Here is a 23,134-nt window from a genome sequence, read left to right as displayed (position 1 = left end):
TTTTCTGTTGCCAAAATATATTTGGTAGCAGATCTTCTGTTACTATTTGACAATGTTTTTTGTACTGCCTGATTCACTTAGAAAGATGGGAAAGTCATGGATCTTTACGTAGAATTAACTCTAGCAAATATTTATATTTTTAAATAAATACTTTTGCTTATTTTGTCCAAATTATGTAATATCAGATTCTGCTTTCACAAGCTGTACTGTTTTCAATAGGTCACCTTACACATTCTGATCATATGGATACTGTATCAGTATGTTGAATCTGTTTCTTTTGCAATATCCAGCCTCCTGGATTTCAGAATACTTAATTGCTTGTCAGTACTTACAGCTTCTCTTTTTAAAAAGAGGCATCTTTTATATTTGTGTGATTAACCAGAGAAAAAAATCCAGGCAGTTAGTTTAAGAAAGATTCAGCTCTATATAATTTGTAGATGATACCAATGGCAGAAAGAAATATTAATAGTTTTTCCTTTTTGTCATCTCTCTTACTATAAATAGTGTCGTGATAAACCAGATATTCTTATAAGAAGGAAAACTTATAAGAAATGTAGAAATCATCACACATTAAAAATAATGGGTTTGAAAGAGTTTTATCTGTTTGTGGTCATTTGGAAGCTGTAGATAACTTCACATATTGTTCAGTACTTTCAGAAATGTATTGATATCAGTTGTTTATCTTTGAATTAATCTGTTTAAATACAGTTTAATTGCACTAATTAAGAGAGACCATTTTCTTTTACCTTTTTCAAAAATATAAGCTAGGTTTGTCAATAATGATAGGCTAGGCTAATGCTCATGGAAATAATGCTAATCTATGTAATCACATATGCTACAGATCTTTCAACCATTAAAAATACTTGCTGCTGTTCTCTGGGATGATGGTCTTGTACCTTACACCATCGACATATTGTCATACTGTTTATTTGCTGCATCCACCTTGGTGAAATCTGTCACATGGATGTGACTCTTGCTTTGACAATGCAAAGCCAAGTGATATGAATTAGTTTCTGCATCTTTCCAGGATGTGATGTTGCAGATCCTTCAGCTTGAATTAAATAATTCTCCCATCCACAAATACAGCTGAAAGTTGGACTTGACATGGATCAATATGATCTGGGGCTAAATTTCTAAATGTGACTGATTATGTTAGCATCATGCCCACAGATCAATATTGAGTTTTATTATGAACCTGACTCTATAATTGGGTTTAATCAATAAACTTTTGTCTCCTTTCTTTAGAAATTTTAGATTTCTACTATGCAGGTTTTCAAAATCGCATTTAGGATACACTTAGATCTATACTTTTCTGGTAACGAATATAAAAAGACCTAGGTTTGAATTTAAAGGAACAAAGAGCTAAGACCCTATTGAAAGGGGAAGTCAATTTTTAAGTTGATAGGACTGTTCACCCCAGTACAGTCTATAGAATCCAAGACAGCTAATGTGCTAATACATAACTAGTCCTTTTGGGCACTGTAAGGCTTTTTCTGTCCATACTAGATAGATAATTCACATTGAATACTTTGACAAAACATAGCATTAATGAAAGCAATCACTAGAGCTTCTCTTTTGATAAACCCGCGGGGTTTAAAGGCGTTGAAAGATGCAATCTGTGAAGAAGAATAAATTTGGGCCTTTGATTGAAGTGCCATTTGGGATGGTATGTTTTCTCAATGTATTTACACAAAAATGCTGCTCCCTTTTTCAGTACTCTTTGCTGGAAGGTTGAAGGAGCTCTTTGCCATTACTACATTAAGGTTTGTCTCATTAAAAGCCGAGTACAAAAAGAAGGCTGGAAATGACCTAGCTCAAGCCAGTGTGTTCATTTCTGCTCCAGTTTGCCATTTGAGAAGTAGGCTTCAAGCCATGATGAATATTTCTATGAGTGGTACTTTGATCTGTAGTAAAGATGCTCTTTCTTTTCCAAAGAAATACATGCGTAAACCTATTTTTTTCTTTTTTTTTCTTTCTTTTCTTTTTTTCTTTTTTTAAAAAATATTTTCTATTTATTTTGATAAAATTAGAGAGCCACACAAAACCAGGAAATAACAGAATATTTTTCTTTTCTACTCCTAACATTGTTTTTAAATCATAACATTTGAAGAGCCCACTAGAAAACAATCCTTTAAGAATTATTTTAATGTACTGTGTTGTGTTTTCTGGCAGCCTTTCTAAATTTTGTTTAACGTCTCTGTGTTAGCAATTTTTTTTTCACTGTTACACTCTATAGATTGGTATGGTGGAGAATAATTCAGTAATAATATTTTCAGATTACAAAAGCAAAATTCTGTAAGTCACCTGCAGGCATCTACTTATGTGAGTTATTTCTTGGAGATATTTTCAAGAAAGCTTACATATTGAGACTTATATACCATGCTTACACTTGTGTTTGTAAGTCTGAGCACACACACTCACATGTATTATTCTGCACATTTTTCCCTTGTATAACAGATACAGACCGTGGTCAGAAACATGGCATGGATGAGTTTATTTCTGCTAATCCCTGCAAATTTGACCATGCTTCCCTCTTTAGACTGCTTCAGAGGCAGACCTTGGATCACAGATTGAATGACTCCTATTCTTGTTTGGTGAGTACTGACTGAAAGATAGATATAAAGAAGTGAGAAATAGTTGTTACAAAGTAGTCCTTTCTTCCTAGTTCATTCAACGCTGCAGTTATGGTTGGAATAAAGGGTCCAATTGATTGGTTTCAAATTTGAAAATTATATACTTGCAAGCCACTGCTGTGCCACTCAATAGAAAGCAAAGAGATACAAACTGTCTCCGATTTTGTCAGCTGAAATTTATCATGCTCTCTGTGGAGGTTTGAATAAAAACATAAGGTTTTGATAATAGTAAGTACTCCTGTGGTACGATTTACTGACACCTGTACAGGCATTTTACGGTCCAAATGTAGTTGCCACATGTCAGACATTTTCACCTGTCTTGTAGTTCTTCATTCCACTCTGGTGTGAAGAAGGAAAAACACCCAAGAAGGGAAGCAGACCCACAGGCATTATCGTTATGTGGGCATACATGTGTTACCTGAATTGCAAGTAACAAATGGGAGGATAATTATTATATGAAACCAAGTAGATTGTGACCTCTGTATCAAAATGAATGTTTTTCACGTTCAAAGACATCTATAAAAGATAAGATATTGGCTGCAGTTTCTCTTTCCTACAATCATTTTCTATTCTATGCTTTGTGGACTAGTTGAGGGTGGGGCTGCTTCAGGTTTTGGTTTTATTAGGGAAAACCAGCAACAATCTTGTGGAAGTCTGTTAGATTATACACACTTGTTAAACAGGTTTGTATGGATCAGACTTCCTGAGGCTTTATTTTTCACCTGATATCATGTCTGAAATAGTGATCCCTCACTAAGGACCTAAAATGCCTCACAGCACATAATTTTTTTAACTTTACTGTCCCAACAGCAACAAAAAAGGATAACTTTTTTTACTTCTTTTTTCCAACTTTTTAAAATTCTTTTTTCTGTTGATCTGACTGGTCATATAATACAAAGATAATAACAGGAATTTTTAGGCTTGTTTGCAAGTGTTAAAAAGGGAAAAAATGATTTTTTGATGACAGTTGCTTCCTTTTTAAAATACTACCAGATAAGTATGTATAGAAAAGTTAAAGGACTCATTTTCTGTTTGTGGGTTGCACATTGAATCAAAGAAGAGGCCCGAAGGTACATCTGTACAAAGTAATTGGCACTCAAAGAGAAAATGGTTAGCTTTCTAACAGTGCATTGAGGTCAAAATCTTTTTTTATAATAATAATATAGTAAGACACTTAATATAACCTTGAAATCAGGAACTTTTAGAAGAGGTTAGGTGAAATGCACAGTGCTATAGCAACCATAAAGCAGATGTATTTCTTATAGTTCTTTTTTAAATTCAGCATTTAATAAGTAGAATGGGTGATAATTTTTTTGTTGAACTGCATATTTAACTGTATTTTTTTATGTAAAAAAATTGGGAGTGCCAAGTTAACAACAGAATACATGGACATATAATGTGATTTTTTTTTTTCCCTAGTAGCTCATTTCCTATATTTTTTTAAAAACAATTCATCTTTTTATTTCAACAAATACAGAATAACCACACATACAAAAAATAAGTATAGTAATTAATATTATGCACAATTCTGTATTAAGTTACTATATGACCTAAACTTCTTCAATTCTGTATTCTTCTCATTATTGAGAGAGTATTGCAGAGGTTGCAGGGGTTTTGTGTTTTGTTTTTGGTTTTTTTCAATTACAAAGTTAAAAATATGCTGTTATCTAATACTCTGTAGGATATAGTTGTTATGTGTTTGTGAGACTTATACATGATATGGGATTGAACAAGAGCAAGGAAGGAACGTATTTGTGTGAAAATGACCACACAAACAGATCTCTTAGAGAGACTGAAGTTAAAATAATGAGTTCTTCAAAATTTTGTGTTCTTGTCAGAATTTTCCCCTATGAGAATGAGCTGGAAATTTAATAATAGTTTGCTTTTGTTCTGCTAGGCAATGTTATGCAACATTTTGTTATGTTTTCCATAAAAATGTAGTGAGAGATCAGTGACAATGATGATGTATTGGCAGAATACCAATCACAATAACCACTGTTGATTATATCTAGGGCTATGATACATATTATTGCAGATATTCAGTTAAAATCCATTTCTTTCTTCTTTCAATAGAATACCGTATTTTCTTTCAAACACATTGTAAGCAACTCAAGGCATTACAACGTGACAAGGTATTAGATTAAAATGCAGAGTACTGTTATGGGTTCTGTAATAAAGCTAAGTGTTCTCTAGAAACAGCTGAAGCCCCTTAGAGGCAGTGGAAACACTGGTTTCAAAGAAATTAATCAGGAGCAAACAAATTTGTTAAATATGAAATAACTTTGAGGTGTCCTTATTTGCAGATAATATGTTAAATTGAAGAGCTGGGGGAGAATATAAAATTTAAATTCCTGTCCCATGCAAGTTTTTAGTGAAGTTAAAACACAGATGATTTAAAACTGACGTGAATATATTTTTAAGTGTTGTTCAATAGTATTTTTGCTAATATTTTGTATAAATATTAAACACCTGACCTTGCAGAAGTATTCACAAGCAATAGACAAATATTGGTCTTCAGCTGCTATACTGATGTTATAAATTAATGACTTACAAAATCATTTTGCTTATTGAAGTTATTTGTATATTTGAGTTCAGGCATTCCTCAATCTCCCTTAACCATTTGGCAGAGATGATGAGAGGGAAATATCACCACAATTAAGAAAAGAACAAAGACGAATGCTTATTTTGAACAGCTGTGCAATAGTTGTAGTTTCCCAGGGTTTATGTTTTTCTCTGTGCTTCTTTTTCGAAGATCACTGTGCTGTTTTTATCATATTTATGCAGCAAGAACAATTGTATTTTTTACACTCTGGATTCACTCAAGAACTGGTTTTTTGTGTTAAGGATTCTGTACTTTGTTCATGTCTGTCTGGGTTATGCCATTCTGGCCTCATCAAAACTCTGCCTAAGAAAGCCCTCAGTATACCTGAGAATATCTAATTATTATTTAAGGTCAAATCCTACTAATTTCACTCAGGTGGCTTTCAAAAAACTACCTAGCTTTGTATCTCTTTACTAGTAAAAGTCATTAAAAAGCTGTTAAAAGTGCATGCATATTACATAAGAAACAGAGTAAATGGTCAGACTGTGGTCAAAACCTTAAAGTTGCAGCCACAGAGAACTGACCATCCAGAAACTGTCATTTAATGTCCACGTAAGAGACATGTGATGTCCCTCAGCATTATTCAAATATTCACTTGCAGCTTAAAAGTGATTACTTTAACAAAATTAATTATTTTAAAGTGTTAATTTATTTTATATTATGTTTTTATATAATTTAATCCATATCAGACTTGAATGTATTAGTGTGGTTTTTGTAAGCTATATATTTCATAACAGTGGTTACTCAGAACTGCAAATAGTTTCCAGACAATTAATGCTTTCAGTAAGAAGGCTATTGTTGGATCTAGGTTCTTCCAGTGCCATCAGCATTAGTCAGATATAAGTCATTTTAGTAGAAAAAAGTTTATGTAATGGACATAAAAATATATGCTTCCATTATTTAGTTTAAAAGCTGAGAGTGAGAACAGAAATCTCAAAATGTTGTGGGGGTTTTTTGCCTTTCTCTTTCAGGGCTGGTTTAGCCCAGGTCAAGTCTTCGTATTAGATGAATACTGTGCTCGCTACGGAGTGAGAGGCTGCCATCGACATCTTTGCTACCTTGATGAATTGATTGAATATTCAGAAAATGGTTCTGTCATTGATCCAACCTTGCTCCACTACAGTTTTGCATTTTGTGCTTCTCATGTTCATGGTAACAGGTAATTTAATGATATACTTTTAAATTCATAGTCTTTAAATTCATAGTCTGAGTAAAAGTATGTATAGGCTCCTATACTCACCACGGAGGGAGGTAGCACACTTCAGAAATCAGTCGTGAAAGTTTCTTCAGGGGTATTGGAGGCTCTGTACAGATTACTGTGAAAAAATGTCTCCTTTCAGTGTGTACTGTCTTAATGCAGTTTGTTTTCTTGGGCATTGTATAGATACAGGCTGATTCAAGGCTAAAGGATATCATCCTGTTAAAAGGATGGTCTTCTTTATTCTGCATTTATGTTGTGTTACTAAATGGTATTTTCAGTGAACATTTTGAACAATTTTGCAGTTTAAGGGAAATTTTGACTCTTTTTCTGTAGTCTGTAGCTTGGCACCTAATCATACTATACTGAGTTCTTCTGGCTGTGCTACCACAGAGTGAAGTAACATATATTGGGAATTTGGTGTGACCCCAGATAGAAAGAGATATGACACTTCTGGAATCCTTTCCACTAGACAGGTAGACTGCTTCAGGAGCTTGCAATCGCAGTGATTCTCTTGGAATAATGTCTTCATTCCACTTGCAAGTGAAAGACTCAGAAGAAATTAAGTTGTTGCTTTGCTATGCTAAGCACATTCTTTAAAAGAAGCTTTGCTTCATCTATATCTTGTTGCAAACTGTGAGAGAACTATCTCTGCTGTTGAGCAATGGATACTGCAGATGGGATCATTGGATAGCCACAGGACCACAGGATGTGTCTAAGCAAACCATCTGCTTGAAGCAGGATCAATTGCAAGGTCAGACCGGGTTGCTCAGGGCTTTATCCAGTCAGGTCTTTACCCAATTTGAACCTGTCTAATTTCAGTGTAATTATATCAATTGTCTCTTGTCTACCTCCCAGTACACATGGGGGGCTGTCATTTAGTTCCCCTAGACACCTCCTATTCTCCAGGCTGAACAATCCCAACTCCCTCAGCCTCCCCTCAAAGCAAGTGCTCTTGTCTCTGGCTATCATGGTGGACATTCTCTGAACTTCCTCCAGTTTATCCATGTCTTTCTTGTATTCGAGTGAGGAGTGGGGCAGGCAATCCATCAAATTATAGGAGAACATGCATTTATACCCCATTCCGTGCACTATATTTATAGACTGCTGTACCAGATATGTTTAAAAAGTTCAAAAATATCAAGAGAAAAACCAGTAGATCCTCCCAACTGGTCCAATCCTGCCACTAGAGATAAACCTCACAGTCCCAAAAAGCAATTACTGTAATGCTGTCAGTAAATCCCCAAAACTGAATCTTGGTAGGAATTTTCTTCTCAAGGTGTATGCTTATGTTGCTTTTCAACCAGTCAGCCACAGAGGCCGTTTTACTTGTATGGAAGCCAGAGAAGAAGGGGCAATCCTTAGGGAGGATATTGTTCTCTTCATTGGCTCAGAGAACACCACATCTGGAGCTGGGCGTTTGTGACCTGAGTGATTTCGTAGTGGTAAATTGAAAATATGTAATCCTTGATAATAATATCCAAAATTGAAATGTTTTTGAATGTGCTTGAAATACTGTCAAGGATCTTAACATTCATACCGGTAAGTTAGGAAATTTCTGGCTTTTACTTGGTAACTATTCTCTGTAAAAGCATGCTTCTTTGTCAGTTCCTGAAGAACCTGACGCATTCATATTTTCTATTGAGTCTAAGTCTTTGTTGTTTCTCGCCTTTTTATTACTGGTTTCAACCTAAGAAGACAAATATACAGTGATAATTGCTCAAACTTATTTCAAGAATTCAAAAGAAAAGTAGATACATTTCTTTTTATTTCATAATTTGAGTGAAGGACAACAGTGCGCGCAGTGCATGAAAATATCTCAGGGAGCACATCATTTACAGTGCTAAGCACTCTGTATTCTGTCTATTCCTACTGTACAGATATTCTTTGAATAGCATTATGAGTGTTTTAGGAATAAAAGAAGTGCTGAACAGAGAGGGTCTGACTAGAACTGAGATATTGTAAAAAGGAAATAAAAAGAAACATGAAGAAAGAAGAAAAGTAAGTCAAGGACAGAAGCAGACATGCTCACTGAGAATGACAGACACACATATACAGGCACATAATATATCCACTCATTCATCTACCACAGCACTAAGAAATAGTAAAAGGGAGAAAAGGATTTCACAGACAATGCATGACAGGCCAAAGTTCTAGGCTGGTCCCTGGCGTTATACATCTTAGTTTTATAACTCAGGCTGGGAATTAGAAAGACCACAGAACAAAGAGCTTTATACTCTGGGCACAATATATTTAATTTGTATGTCATCTTTGCTTCACACAGGGATCTTAGACCCTCCACTAGCCTGAGAAAGATCATCAAAATTGATCTTGAAGTCAGGTGATGGAGGAGAACGTAGCAATGCAGCCGTATCTGTAGTTTATATTGTCCATTTCTTTTAGGTATGAATTTTAAAATAGTAGGCAATCTAGTGACATCAGTCAAATGATCAGATACAGGTGTCACTCACCTTCATTTCTGGTAGTCTGGTGAGGAGGAACTGAAGCACAAATCAGAACAAATCCACAAAATATGCCAGTGCCATGCCAGGACATATGATGAGCACATCTGATTTCTTAAATAAAACTGATGAGGAAGCATTTTCATACAATGGATCCTAACTGGCTATTAGTCATAGACACTGAGATCTCTGTCTCAGTTGTGGGATTGCATGTACAGAGTACTACTCCCAGTAAACATTGTGAACAAGACCAAATCAGCTTTGGCTCTTTCCACCTTTCATATGTTTCCAAAACTCTTCTGACATGTTTTTGATCCTTCTGGTGTCCCCTATGCTCTTTTGCTGCACCCTAGGACTTGAAACATAAACTCTGTTTTCATGCTGCAGGCTGTACTCCTCTTGCAGACAGTAACATAATAACCATGGGTTTATTTCAAAACACCTGGAATAAACATGTAAAAGTAAATTGTTGTCCTGGAGCTTCAGGGACATTGCGGAGCACAGAGGAGACTTGAACTGAGCTCTGGTGTAGGCTGTATGCAGCAGACCTTGTTCCCGATCTCAAGGCCAGGGAAAACAGTCCCTAACAACTTCCTGAGTTGAAGATATAGGTAACAACTTCTGGTAGATTTATCAAGCATACAGGTAATTGGTGTGTCTTTTGCCAGTGTTGTTGTTTTGGGAACAGAAACATTTAGTTAGGGTTGAAGACAATGTGCTGAGTCCTACAGTGAGAAATTCAGGCCTTATTTGTGCCTCTCCTTTCCTGCTGAAAGAGTTAGCCCATTACAACTGGGCTAACAAACTGCTTATGTGGAAAAGGCATTTCTGCTTTTTTGGATAATATTATTAAGACATTCTATTCCTAAATTGCCAAAAAGGAAAATATTTTATTAAAAGAATAGCCTTGATGTGTTTAAACAAAAACATATCCTTGTTTCTGAATCAACTGTTTTCATTTCCTCCAGCAAATAAAATCATCTTTCTTTGGCTGTACTTCTGATTCTATGTAGCTTTACACAGAAGCATCTCCTTTGGCTTCTCATCACAATGTTTTTCTTTTGAAATGTTCCACTATATGGTCTCCATCAAAGTCGTTAGTTCACAAGTATACTTTTTGCACTGTAGTTATGCATACAATTGTGTATTGCTGGTGAAAGTTAAATGGGCAGAACAGGGAACTATAGGATATTCCTGAATGCTAACATTTCAGTCTAAACAGTCCAGGTAGGAGCTATTGTTTTCTTCCCCATCATGTTCACTCTTGTCTACTTTTCATGCTGTGACTTCTATTCAGTCCCTCTTGTCTGAAATGAATGCTGGTGGGTATCACATGAAGTGCAAAGTGACTTCTTTCCACCTGCTGAGTTACAGACTGAATTGAAAAATTCAAAATTCAAGCAATATTCCCTGCTTATACCTTTTTCTATTCAGAAAGATATCTGATTTACTGGAAGTTCAAATATGAGAAAAGAATGTGAAAGTAATAATACAAAAATCAGTATATAACTGATATAACCGAAGAGAATTAGTTTCTCTCTCCACTGTAAAACCTTCAGCACATGTATGTTTCTATAGAAGAACAGTCTTATTGAATCAGGGTTCTTCTAAGCCAGTCAGTCATCTTTCTCCAGCATTGTCCTGCTTGGAGTAAAGGAAGGGTAAGCATATGCAATATTTCCTGTTTCAGACTCCTAACTCTTTGCAGCTCAGAATATGCCTGTTTGATAACCTGGAGTGAACCTTTGTTTCAGGTACTTGTCCATTGCACCCCTGAACCTCAGTAAGCCCTTTTCACCCTCAACACTTTTGGCGGCAAATTCTACAACTTGGCCTCCTCTTGCTTGAAGACCTCTTGCTTTGAACTTGACTCGTACACATCTCATTTCATGCTCTGTTGCTGTTGGAGACATAAAGGAGAGAAAAGAAAAATCCTGTTCTGTCTTCTCTTTGCAATTTAAGATTTAACAAATATGAGCGAACAGTGCAACGATTACACTGGATGGATGTTTTCTGCTAGTTCCTTATCCTTTTCTGGTGATTCCCAAAGATGCTGATTGGCTTCTTTGACTGCTACTGAGCAGGACAGTTTTGTGGAATTATCCATCATAACACCAAGATCTCCATTCTGAATAACAACTGATTTTTCCTTACATTTATCTATGTTGATTATTGATTGCTGTTTTATTACTGCCTGATTTCATGAGGTCTTTCTGGAATTCCACACTATGCCATATAACTATCATTACAATTACATTTGCTATCACCTCAGTTCTTAGCTGTTAGCCATGTCATTTATGAATAATCTGAAATACCACAGGTCTCGGTACAGATCTCTGCGAGAGACCTTCACAGCATGGACTCACCACTCCAGTTTTAAATATAAATGTAAGGACTTTTACTCAGTGGCTGCTTAATTGCCTTTAAAAGCTTTTGATTAGGAACTCTGACAAAAGAGCTTTGGAAACCCAGGTACCTCATATGAGTCAGGTCACACCCACCTGTTTTGATCCCTTTAGAGAACTTCAAGATCAGAAGGTAAGATTTCTCTGTCTCATGGCTTCAAAGCCATACAGACTTCACAGTAGGTAATATTAACCCATTTTTTCTTTACTTTTATTCCTAAATAAAAGATTATTATAGTTCCTTATATTACAGTTCCTTTAATTTTTTGAGATGTATGTAGAACTTCCTGGCCTGTAGTTCCCCCTACGTTCCCTGGAGACTTCTTCTGGTTTTTAAATTGATCTTACGTTCTCCCATTCTGATTCCTTGGGAGGGTGACAGTTCTCAGTGAGAACTTTCACATAACCATAGGTAATTCAGGTTGCCAAGTGATCCCAGCAACTTACTGCTGTCCGTTTTTCTAATATGTTACATAAGGGTTTTTTTACTCGCTTTAATTTTTAACAGATTCTGTGCTGAAAATTAAGAATTCTTTTGCTATGAACGAAGAAGGGTTCCAGCACAGAAGTCTTCTTCATAATAATTTCCTTCATAATGATACAAAAAATTCATTTCCTGTCTGCGTCATAGCCTTGCCCTCTCTGAGAGCTACTTTTAGATCATTGCCATTATTTGGCCCTGTAGACTCTCTGATAGGGTTCTTGCTTCTGTTATGCTTAGAGGAAATGTCTTAAAGTGGAATAAAAGAACATATAAGAGAAATGAAACTATGAAAACTTTGGAGAGTGCTATGAATTCATATATTTCTTTTCATTTTTCAATGTTTTGTGATAAGAACCATTGATTGCAATTTTACACTTTGTGTCAAGTGATAGAAGAATGTTCAGAGAAATCACCTCCTTTAAATCTGAAACATGAAACTTTGCAAAAATAAAGAAAATAATATCATTACTTTGTTCTAGCTCTTCTAATATTTTTTCTGGAACTTCTGAATAGGTATTTCCTTCTCCCCTAACTAACTAAACTCTAAAGTAAGGTTGTCTGTATTTTGATGGTTTCTCCTTCATTTATATCTTTCATAAACAATATCTAATAAGACTTGATCCAAAGTTTCAGAATTAAGTCAGTAGTTTCACCATTTATCTGCACAAGGTCACCATCTGACATGAAAGGTTTTGTCCAGTTGATCTCTTCCCAGAACTGTTATGTTTTTATACATATAAACTTATATATAAAGTGTTTGAATATCATGTAGCTTTATTCATAGATGGTTTTCCCAAGAAACCATTGCTAACAGGATTTTGTGGAACATTTTAGTTTTAAGGAGTTGAAAGTGCTTCCTCTTCTGCTGTGCTTCTTATTCACTCTCAACCATACATGTCTGTGTTGTAATGATAGCAGGTGCAAGGTCTTCTTTCACTGTTTTTTGTTGGCAGTTGGGTCTTCTGCTTTAATCTTAGATCTGTTCCAAGACTGTTCAAAAGCCGAAGGAAGAAGCCTGAGATGCCTTACAGTGTGGATCTTTAGGGAAGTGTGTTACATCAGAAGTTATATTACATCAGGCTACCATTCTCTTTCGTTTTTGATACAGCATCCAGAGACTTAACAAGAGTGTTTTGATTGTGTAGTTTGTCTCGGTTTTCTATCAGTCCTCTGTTATGGAAATAGTGAGAGTACATTTCTCATACTCAAACCCATGTTTTTATTCAGAATTTGGTTATCAGTCACCATTTCACCAGAACAATGGAATGAGAAAATATACCTTTTAGGATTGAAATTCTCTGTGAGCGTGTCCTTCTAAATGGGAAGCAATTTTCTCTCAAAACTGGAAAATTAGTAGATCCTTGGACGCTTATATCCCTCTTCTTGAAGTGAACATAATCTTCCCTTTTTCTGAGGCCTGTTGGGCAATGCTGAGAATAGAAATTTTTCACCAGGTCTTTCAGTTTTATGTACTGCCCTGTGCCAAGCATCTTGCATCATCCAGTTCATCCTTCATTTTTGGAAGCTGATTGTCTCCAAAGTATATGGAGCACTGAGGAAGGTAAACCTTTAGTTTAATCTGTATTCTCCTTTTTATCTGGTTTACTTATAAGCATCACACCCCCAAGCCTCTGATGTGAGACCTCTCTAAATAGTTGCATTTGGAATAACTAGTTTGAATTACAGGGCTTTTTTATGGATGTTGTTCAATTAGTGACATGCCTTTTCATATATTACTCTTGTAAATAGCCACAAGAAAGTTATCAGTATGGTTCTCTTGTGTCCAAAGCTGGTAGCAAAGCCCTTCACCGAGTTGCAGGTACCAAGTGAAGCCATATTGTCTTCGCCTTTGGTTAAAGAAAGGCTCCTGTTCTGTGTTGCAAAGTGTTCCTAGATATAATAATGTTATAATAAAATGTGTCATTCCCTACAGTGTTAACAGAAGCACATTTTTCAACATACCAGAACAAATCTACTGCTGAAAAGCCTCATAGAAAATGTCAGTAGAAAATAAAACATCATTCACATGTTAATAAGGAGTATCAGAACAAAGTTCTGCGTATTTAAGGTGGTACTTGCCATCTTAGGCAATGAAAGAACAGCTAATGCTATTACTTACTCTTACTTTCTCTAAATATTATACCATGTTTTGTCATTAGTTTTATCTGGTTACTGCCTATATATACCCTTATAGATTAGGTAAAACGATATAATATTAGCACATGCGTTGCTCTTCAGTAGAAGGGTACTAACGAATTATACCTAAAATATAACTGCATAAAACATTATTAAAATTAATCCGATTTATCACTGTAATCTGTTTTAGTGGCTTTCAGAATTGGTCTCTTTCATTCAGTTGTGAAAAAAGGGTATGACCCGTAAGCAGATGTAGGAGCAGCCTGAGAAATGCATACAGAAGAAGACTCTATTATGCCATTTTTTGGTCAGAATGTTTGAAGAATAATCAATATAAACAACAAAATGCTTGGTCTTCAAGTGTCTGCTGGTTAAAGCTATGTTTAAATGCCATGGGATAAGGTGCTCTCTTCATTTTCAGTTAATGAAAAGACTTCTGCTCTGCCTGCTTCTAAGCTGATAGTGTAAATCCTTGTTCTTAGATTTCTCTAACATAAACTGTAGACTCTGCAAAAACCTTAATTAATACAGTTGCATTTTAAAGGAAAATTTCCATATTAAAGTCCTTGAATATTAAAGTCCTATAAATAGATAATAAAAATTCTACATCAAAATTCTAAACAATTAAATCTTTGGTTTACTAAGAAAGAAGCAGCCAAACTTTTGTCTTGCTAATTTGAAACTTGTCACTGTTCTTTCATTTGACTGTATGTCCTACTGAATTTAAAAACAAGCACTCTTAGAAACCACTGCAGTTTTCTAAAACTATTTGTTTCTAGGAGAGAAGATGCCATTTAAGTTTAGTTTTGTTGTTTCTACACCCTTGAAATGTAGTTTATTACAGAAATGTCTTAAAGTAAGACCTTGGCTGAAGTATTTTTTGTTTTATTCTATTTATTTTCTTTTATTTTTCGTCATGATTTCTCATATTTGGCAAATTTTTTTTGGTCAGCCTTACTGTTCTTATCTGAGTGTGTATGTTAGAATATCAATCTGTGAATTGCTCTCCTCGTGAAAGACCAAAGTGATGGTCTATGTGTTTAATGAGGAAAGCTCATTGAAAAGACTTCCAACATTTTTAAAATATATAAAGTTGCAAAAAAGTACCAGTATCAACAATGTTCCTGAGGACAAAAGTCAGCCATACTCGGCTAGTATTTCCAAGTCTGTCTCAACAAAGCAGTTTTGCTTAAAGTAACAATTCTCTCTCTGAGAGGCCACTAGGAGAAGCTGTTTCCAAAGTTGAGGGCTGGAAACAATCTGCAGTCAACCCAGTGTCCATCATATCTAATTCCTGTTGGAACTGAAACAGAATCTCAAATGCCATAGGTATTCACAAGAATCTTAATCATACTATGCATAAAGTAACCTCTGCAAATTATTGTAGGTTTTAACACTTGTCTATAGTTAAATAATACTAGAGGGTACTCCAAGCCTTAAAGGATTATATCAAATGAGGAAAAACAGTCAGTTTCAAGAAGAAAACCAAAATCCACCACTAAATCACTCATCTTCTCTAGAGTAACCGCTGTCAGGCCAGCAATCTTGCAATATTTTCACAGTAAAAATTTGTTTTAAAATTTTGGTCAACCATTATTTTTCTTTATTATTTAAGTGGCTTATGTCAGACAACTATTTTCCACTTGAATTTACTAGCTCTAGTTCGTGAGGTATTTATTTCAAATCTCTTGATATTTAAGTCTGAGCGAATTAAACAATTTGACTTGTGACCAGAGATAACATTACATCTGTGCCAGTTAGACTGTGATCTAAGCAGACAAGACAGGCCAATCCAAATCCAATTGACAGAGTTCTCAAAAAATGGAAAACTAATATAAGTGAGAGAGAGAGAAGCCTACTCAGGTTTTGAGTGTTCACTGTTCCACCGAGTTCTCTAATCCTAAAAATAGTTGTGAACAATAAGGAGTAGAAAGAGTGTGGAGGAAAGGAAAATCCACTCTCTCTTTACCTTCTTGAGAAAATGATGTTAAAATGAAAACGCTTCTTAAGACCGTACATCACTTTTCTTGACCAAGTTCTTTTAAGAGGAGTCCCAGGCTGCAACAAGAAAGCTTAGCGCTGGTTTTGAATTGAAAAAAATCAAGTCCAAACCAGTATTCATAACATTTGGGATAGTAGGGAAGACACATTTGTTGTTGCTTTTAGTTGCAAAATCGTTCTTCCATAGTTTATGGATGACCTAAACTTTTGCAAACCAAGTGACTGCTTGAGTCTGATTTTCTTGGCAGACACAGTAATTCATAAATAAAAATAGCTAGCTCAAACCACTGTTATTTATTTTATCCAGTCTTCAAAGTAATTAAAGAAAAAAGATGATTAAATTAGTGAGAATTTCAAAACTACTTATATGTTTTTTCTATCTCCGCTCATCTCAGAGTCAGACACTTTTTTTTCCATGGATTCTTTTTTTATCAGTAGTAGATAGATGTTCCCAAAAGTAGAAAAAATTATCACCAGCACAATATGTCTCAGAATTGTGTTGCAAAAATGCATTTTTATATTGCAAGCTTATTGCAACAAGAAGAAGCAAAGTTATGATTCAGAGTTCATGCTATTTTCTAAAGGCACATTTTCAAGAGATGAATTTTTCAGTACTATAGATGGTACAGTTTTCTAACACCTTTTTGTCTTGTCCTTTTCTTCTGGGACATCTGCTTCTATGCAAACATCCACTGAAAATATATTTAGCAGTTCTGAAAATTTTAGTTGTTGTCAGCAAGGTTTTTTATGACAACAAACTCAGTGAAGTGACAGGTCCCTGGTACATAGTGATCCTAGCCTTAGTGCAGGTTGACAGTTATGACATCCTACTGGCTCACCTTTTTCACTTACTGTTATCTGAAGCCCTAGGTCTTTTCTGACATATATATGACATGCCTCAGTGAGGCTTAATATGACAGAACTATTTGCTTTATCACTCCAGAGCACGATCTCTCCTGACAATAAAATCAGACAGTGCAATTTACTTAAATTTTAGCTCATTCCATCTGTCAGAAGGCTGAGATAAAGTATCCTGGCATCCATCAAAAAAGAAAAGATAAGTTTTTTGCTCTTTCACATCAAATTTATACAATGGTGTATTGATGTGCCTGGTTACTCCTATCCCCACCATATCTGATTTTTTATTGTTGTCTGCACAATAATTTAAGGAATTCAGGCATTCTTCCCACCTTGACTTGACAGGTCACAAATATAAGGGATTTAAAGGGTGAGAGAATTGTTTATGTCATGACCAGGTAGCAACTTATCCCTCCCAGATTTAAGTATAGTGCAGAAAGTTAAAGTAACCATTTAGGAAAAAGATATTAATAGAATCCTAGAATGATTCATGGAACATTCACAAAACTTTGTCTTTCTTCATGTCATTTTACTACAATTTTCTCTAGAAACATTGAGATAGTTTTGGAGGCTCTGGAGAAGATACAGTCCAGATCCACTCCTAGTGTCAGGGTCACAAAATCAGGTGGGAAGCGGTAGCTGATTTGTTACCCTGCAGCCGGAAGTTAAGACAGTAATAACAGGAAGTTTTGAAATACTTCTTTTTAAAGTGTGTTGTATGTGGGGAAATTGTGATTGTATGGCAAAAATACCATTTGGGGACAGTGTATTTAACGTTTTTTACTTTTGTCATCATTTTAATATAAATAGATTAATAACACCTTTAGGCTAAGACTTTAGACTAATTGTATGCTTAACATACATATCACAGGGCTTATTTTTGATTATTGGGACTTAAATTTGATGTTTGAAAAAATGCCACTTCTTTTGTTTTTTAAAGACTTTTTTGTTTCATCTTTATTGCTGTATCTATATGGAAGTCTTGATTACAGGATGCCATTTGTCAGTATAGGATGAGGAATCAAAATCCATGCTCACCATACAGGGGGCTTCCTAAGCGTTGCCTGCTATGGCTGTTCTCACAATAGTTTCCCTCCCACCTTTGTTTAAGAATCACTTTCAGCCATATTGTTCCTCTCGGTAAATATATGGAAGATTCAAAGAGTTGAAATGTAACAAGATTCGAGTAGGCCTCTCTACCATGCCAATAGTACTAATTTTCTTGGGAAAGGATATTGTCTACCTTTTGGAATTATTTGGGAGAGATATATGTTCCCTTGTGTTCATATTGGGATCAGATAGAAACTTCGGACTTGAATTTAAAAGTTCAGCTCAAAGGTCTAGTTGCAGTCTGCTCTTTAACAATATTCACAAGTAACTGCTTATTGTTCAAGGTAAGGGGAAAGGGGGAAGGTGCATTAGCACATGTGTTAAATGAAAGCTTTAGAAATAAAGATCATTGTTCAAAGAGGAATCAGCATGAAGACATACCAACAATTATTAAATATTTAATATTACAGGCCAGATGGAATTGGAACAGTATCTGTTGAAGAGAAAGAAAGGTTTGAGGAAATTAAGGATAGACTTTCCTCCCTTTTGGAAAACCAAATAAGCCATTTCAGGTGAGTGTGTAATTTATTCAATGAATGCTAAGATTTTTTCTGGAAGAATTTTCTCACAGTGTTCAATTTTGGTCTTGAACAAGTAGAGTGAATATAAAATAGTCTACCTGCAAAGAAATTTTCAATAGATTAATATGGAATAATTTAGTTACACAATTGTTTGTACTTAAAATTTGTGTATCGTGTGAGTTGTATTTTTTATGCTAGAAAAGATTGTGCAAGAATATAGGCCTTGTTTTTGTTGATGCTTTTAAATTTGAAACTTTGTGTAACTAACAAAGAAAATTGTCTGAATGATAGTGACTAAGACATAACTATTTCTGGATTACTATGGATCAGAGAAATCATATGAGTAGAGAACTTCTTTAATAGCAGCTAAAAATTTTCTTGGTATCTAATGTAATTTTCTTGGTTTCATGATATACTTATCTTTACTAAATCAGCTCAGGGCCATCATCCTCACTAAAGTGTGTCATACTAAGGACTGTTAATACCAGTAAAAGATGTTTAGGGAAGGACTACAAGAAGCAGAGCAAACATTGGATTTCCTGCTAATTTTGTAGCAATTGATGGTTTATGGAGCTTAGCATAGAAATGGCACGTAGACCACCAAACCCATTAGTTTATCACACTAAGCCAACCTATCTGCCACTATTCTGTCAATCTAATCCTTGTTTAGACTGTTTGTAGAAATTTTTGTCTCTGTATCGCCTTATGACAACCAGTTCCATGGTTTAAATAGTGCTGTGTGAAACAGCTTGCTTTCTTTAGGCATGGTTGGCTATGAGCTTTTTGAATGCCCCTCTGGTTTGATGAGGTAAATGCCATGTTTTCACTGGCATCATAGGTCATTGGGGATTTTTTTGAGCATAGAGTACACAGCAGTCTTCACTTGGGACTTCATATCTATATTAAACTAAAGAGAGTTAGAATTCTTCTCAGAGAGTATTCCTTTGGGGGAAAAAAGGATCCTTCCTTTCCTTTAAAGATTCTTCCCTGACACATTTTCTTTTTCCTGCCTTCCATGGGAGTAAAGAGCTCTTGCAAGGGAAGCAATACAGAGCTGCGTAGGACAGACTGCCTCCTACATTCAAGCTTTCGCATGCATGAGACAAATTACAAAATGTACGATAATGTCTAAATAATCTTTTGAGCTGGAACAAATAGAAAACCCCATCACATCTTCTAGCATACACATTAGAGTTATGTCGATGAACTTGACCTACATCAGTGACCATAGAATCTTTCTGCCTCAGTCTTGGTGGATTTTGAGCAAATTTAGACATCATTAGAAACTCCTCAAGAGCAATTAAATATGTCATTCAAAGACAAATGCCTCCATCCTTCAGAGCACTCTAAAGTTTGCCTTAAAATCCTGTTTAATCAATACAGACAAACAGTGCTCTGCCAACTGAAGAGCAATTGCTATTTCTTTCTGTGAACAAATGTTAGAAATAAAAAAAAAAATTAAGCGAAATGTCTGGACTTAAACAAGGATACCGGCAGAATACCTGAAGAAAAAAGAATAGATAGTGCCCTAGAATCTGAATTTATAAAGCATATAGAGTCACAATATAGGACAACCTGATAAAGCATTGGAAATAGTGTTTTAAATAAAACGTTGACTCGAGAAATGTAAAAAGATCACCACTATCAATTAACAAATAATAACCTTGTCTGTGAGATTGCTTTCTTAAGAAAACATTGTACTAAAACAACTCCATTTTTCATTCCGTCAAAATTTCTGTGATAACTGTGAAGTGCAGAATATTTTGAAAAATACATTCAGCAGTAAATATTTATGCAAAGTATGCACTGAATTTCTCTATTTTGGCCTTACTGTTCTAGAATGCCCTGTATTCCTCATCATCAGACAGCCCCACCATCTCCCAGGCTGGCTTCCTGCTTCCACTGTCCTTTTTACTGTCACTTGGAGTATCCATGCTGTTGACACGTGCTCCAGAATATTTCAGAGACTTTCATGTCCTCCATGTTCGGATAGGTTTTACAGTTTTTAAATGCCAGATTCTCTACAGTAACCTCTTTATCATCTTCATGGATTCATGGATGGGGGGTGTTGGTTGGTTGGTTTATTTTTAGCACTTTGATTTCTTAATTGTAGTATGCATTTGACTTGAGCTCCTACTTTTTTGAATTTTCCCACAGGCTGCTTGTAGGTTTCTTGCTTTTTTGATTGCACCTCTACGGTTTTTGCTTTCATTTTTCAAGTTTTTCATTTTTTCATAGTTCCTATTCTTGAAATTGTATATACATGTACTAAATGTACACGTACTGAATTTTCTTGGCCTGTTCACTTTTGCTACTCTATTAAATTGTATTGTATTACCATCATTAGTACAGAGCACCTCTTCTCTTGTGCATCTCTCAAACTATGTTCTCTTTGCATTTGAGATGAAATCCATAATAGTATCTTTTCTTGTGAATCTTAAATTAGCTGTCCAAGGAAGCAATTCTAATCCGTGTCCCAAAATATTGTCATTATACCTTGTCCTAACAAGATATCAGTCAAGTGCATATTTCTAGAGTCAAAATGTTGAATTTGGAGCTCCTGTCATCTCACTTGACATTTCCTAATCACGCTGATCATCCTAATTAGTGTGTCAGTGGTACAGACTTTCAAGAATCATCAACACGCTTTCTTTTTTCCTGTAATATGTCAGAATTTTTCTAAGCTTTGCCCCCTCTCCATTGCTTAGCATTTCATGAACTGGTCAGCTGTCATGGACAGTTTAACTGCAGAGTGTGCGTCTCTTGTTGCCTTTTCAGAGGTGCACTGAACATTTGCTATGTCCACCTAAGCCACTAGGTAACACCCATCAGAAAAAGATGCTCTTCCATGCCTGCCAACTGACCCACACATAGGGGAGTTTTAATACTCCCCTATGGCCTTTTTAATTTTCATTTTTGTTGATCTCAGCCTGGCTTCATTATGACTAAGATGCAGTCAGCCCACCCCATGCTGGTGGCTGTCATCTGAACTATTTCCCAGTTCTTAAGGTTCTTACACCTTTCCTCTCTGTCACCTTACCTACCCACTGAGGTTTCAGTTCTCTGCCTGTCTCTCAGGCATCAAATGTGGAAGACACAATATTTCTGAGAAAGCTGTCATGAGTGTCTTGGACTTTAACCTCTCTTGCTTGGCTGTGTGAATTTTCTCTCTCAAGTCTTTCCAGAGATAAAAACAAATACTGGAATTCTCGCTGCAGGAAATCCTGTTTTGACCTCATTTACAAGGCTTTATTTTGGATGACCAAAATGTAGATCTAAAATTTACTGGTCTGAATCCTTTTATCATTAGAAAAGATTTGACTAGTGAAAAACATTAGAATAGGAGGCTACCATTCTCACTGAGTAATATTAAGAAAAAAATAATCTCAGCAAAGTAAAAAATCCTTTTTTCAATTGGGGATATCCCAGCAAGATTTTATAGATAGGATTAAGAGAGGTTGCAGTTGCCTGAGCATTGTACTCTCATTGAGCTGCTATATTGGATCATTCAGTAAACAAAAATAAAAAACAAAGCTATGAATACAATCACTTTTTAATTTACAGAATTTTACAAGTGGGCATGGTTTAAGTTGTAGCAGATAAAATTTAAGAAAACATAAAGTGCTTTTCCGAAGTATTTTAATATAATAGGAAAAAATATGGAATATCTGCCAGCATTTATACTCTCCTATATCTCTAGAAACTAAAATATCTGGCATTTTATTCTTGTCTTGATCCAATATTGAAACAAAGTATAATATACATAATGATACTTCATAGCTGCAGTAGCAGTCATAGCTACATAAGAAATAGTACCTCTTTCCAGGAAGATGACAATTAAGCACATCAGAGACCTTTAAATATTCTTCCTAATTGAGAAATTGGAAGTAATGCTCTTTGCCTTTTGGAGTTTTTTTCTGTATTTAGGCCTGAGATGCTGATGGGCTGATACTGCTGTACTATGTATGTACTCCATGGTAGACTACTGAAGAGCCTTTCTGCTTTTATTAGTATTTGGTGTATGGGAGTCGTCTACTAACATAATTTAATGCAAGTTTTGTACAGTTACATCTCAAACTAACTTTGTAACACGGGTTTTATAATTCCAATTTTTTTAAATATATTTTTACTTTTTAAGATACTGTTTCCCTTTTGGACGTCCTGAAGGAGCTTTAAAAGCCACACTTTCATTACTTGAAAGGGTAAGTTTGAGAACGTATTTTAAATTCTGCGTGACTGCTGAGCCTGCACTTTTCTTTTGCCTTCAGACTGTTGAAAGCAGACTCATGTCTTCTCAGATATTTTACTACTGGTTTTAACTGCTCTCTGAAAGGTTCGTTTTTTTCTTTCTCAGTGTCTTCCACAGAGGCAAACAGCTTTTTTCTGCAAGGCTTATTTACTACACTTTCACTTCAAGCCACTGTATAGACGCTGTTTCTATTTAATTTAATGCTTACACAGCATTACCTCTAAAGTAGTACAAGTCTACTCTACAGCCCCCTTTTCCTTCTTTCAATGCCTTCTATGCTGCTGATGTTGTCTGTATTTGTAGGTAACATTAAAAAGCTTCTATATAATTCAAATAATATTCCATAAATGCATAAACTGAGTCAATTTAAGAAGCAAAAGCTATATGCAGCAAATCTGATATGGGCGGTTATAAATGTAAACTCCTGCCCAGAAAATCCTCTTGTATTGACTGGAAAGGGGAATACCTCATAATG

The 23,134-nt window shown here is 35.4% G+C and overlaps 1 protein-coding gene across 18 annotated transcripts in view; it reads left to right on the top strand.

Annotated features, from left to right (window-relative positions):
* The window catches only part of CADPS2 (calcium dependent secretion activator 2), a 297,812-nt gene that overhangs the window by 197,977 nt on the left and 76,701 nt on the right, over window positions 1-23,134 (top strand). For all 18 annotated transcript variants that reach the window (XM_017818206.1, XM_017818200.1, XM_017818205.1 and 15 more), the window contains 4 exons: window positions 2,458-2,594; window positions 6,207-6,394; window positions 18,300-18,401; window positions 22,549-22,612. In XM_017818206.1, the coding sequence (XP_017673695.1) occupies window positions 2,458-2,594; window positions 6,207-6,394; window positions 18,300-18,401; window positions 22,549-22,612 (491 nt within the window). The remainder of the gene's footprint in view (window positions 1-2,457; window positions 2,595-6,206; window positions 6,395-18,299; window positions 18,402-22,548; window positions 22,613-23,134) is intronic.

Source organism: Lepidothrix coronata, unplaced genomic scaffold, assembly GCF_001604755.1.
Source record: "Lepidothrix coronata isolate B3197 unplaced genomic scaffold, Lepidothrix_coronata-1.0 Scaffold66, whole genome shotgun sequence".
Classification (NCBI taxonomy): Eukaryota; Metazoa; Chordata; class Aves; order Passeriformes; family Pipridae; genus Lepidothrix; species Lepidothrix coronata.
The sequence above is the reverse complement of the archived record's forward strand: the minus strand, read 5'-3'. Positions and strand labels throughout refer to the sequence as shown.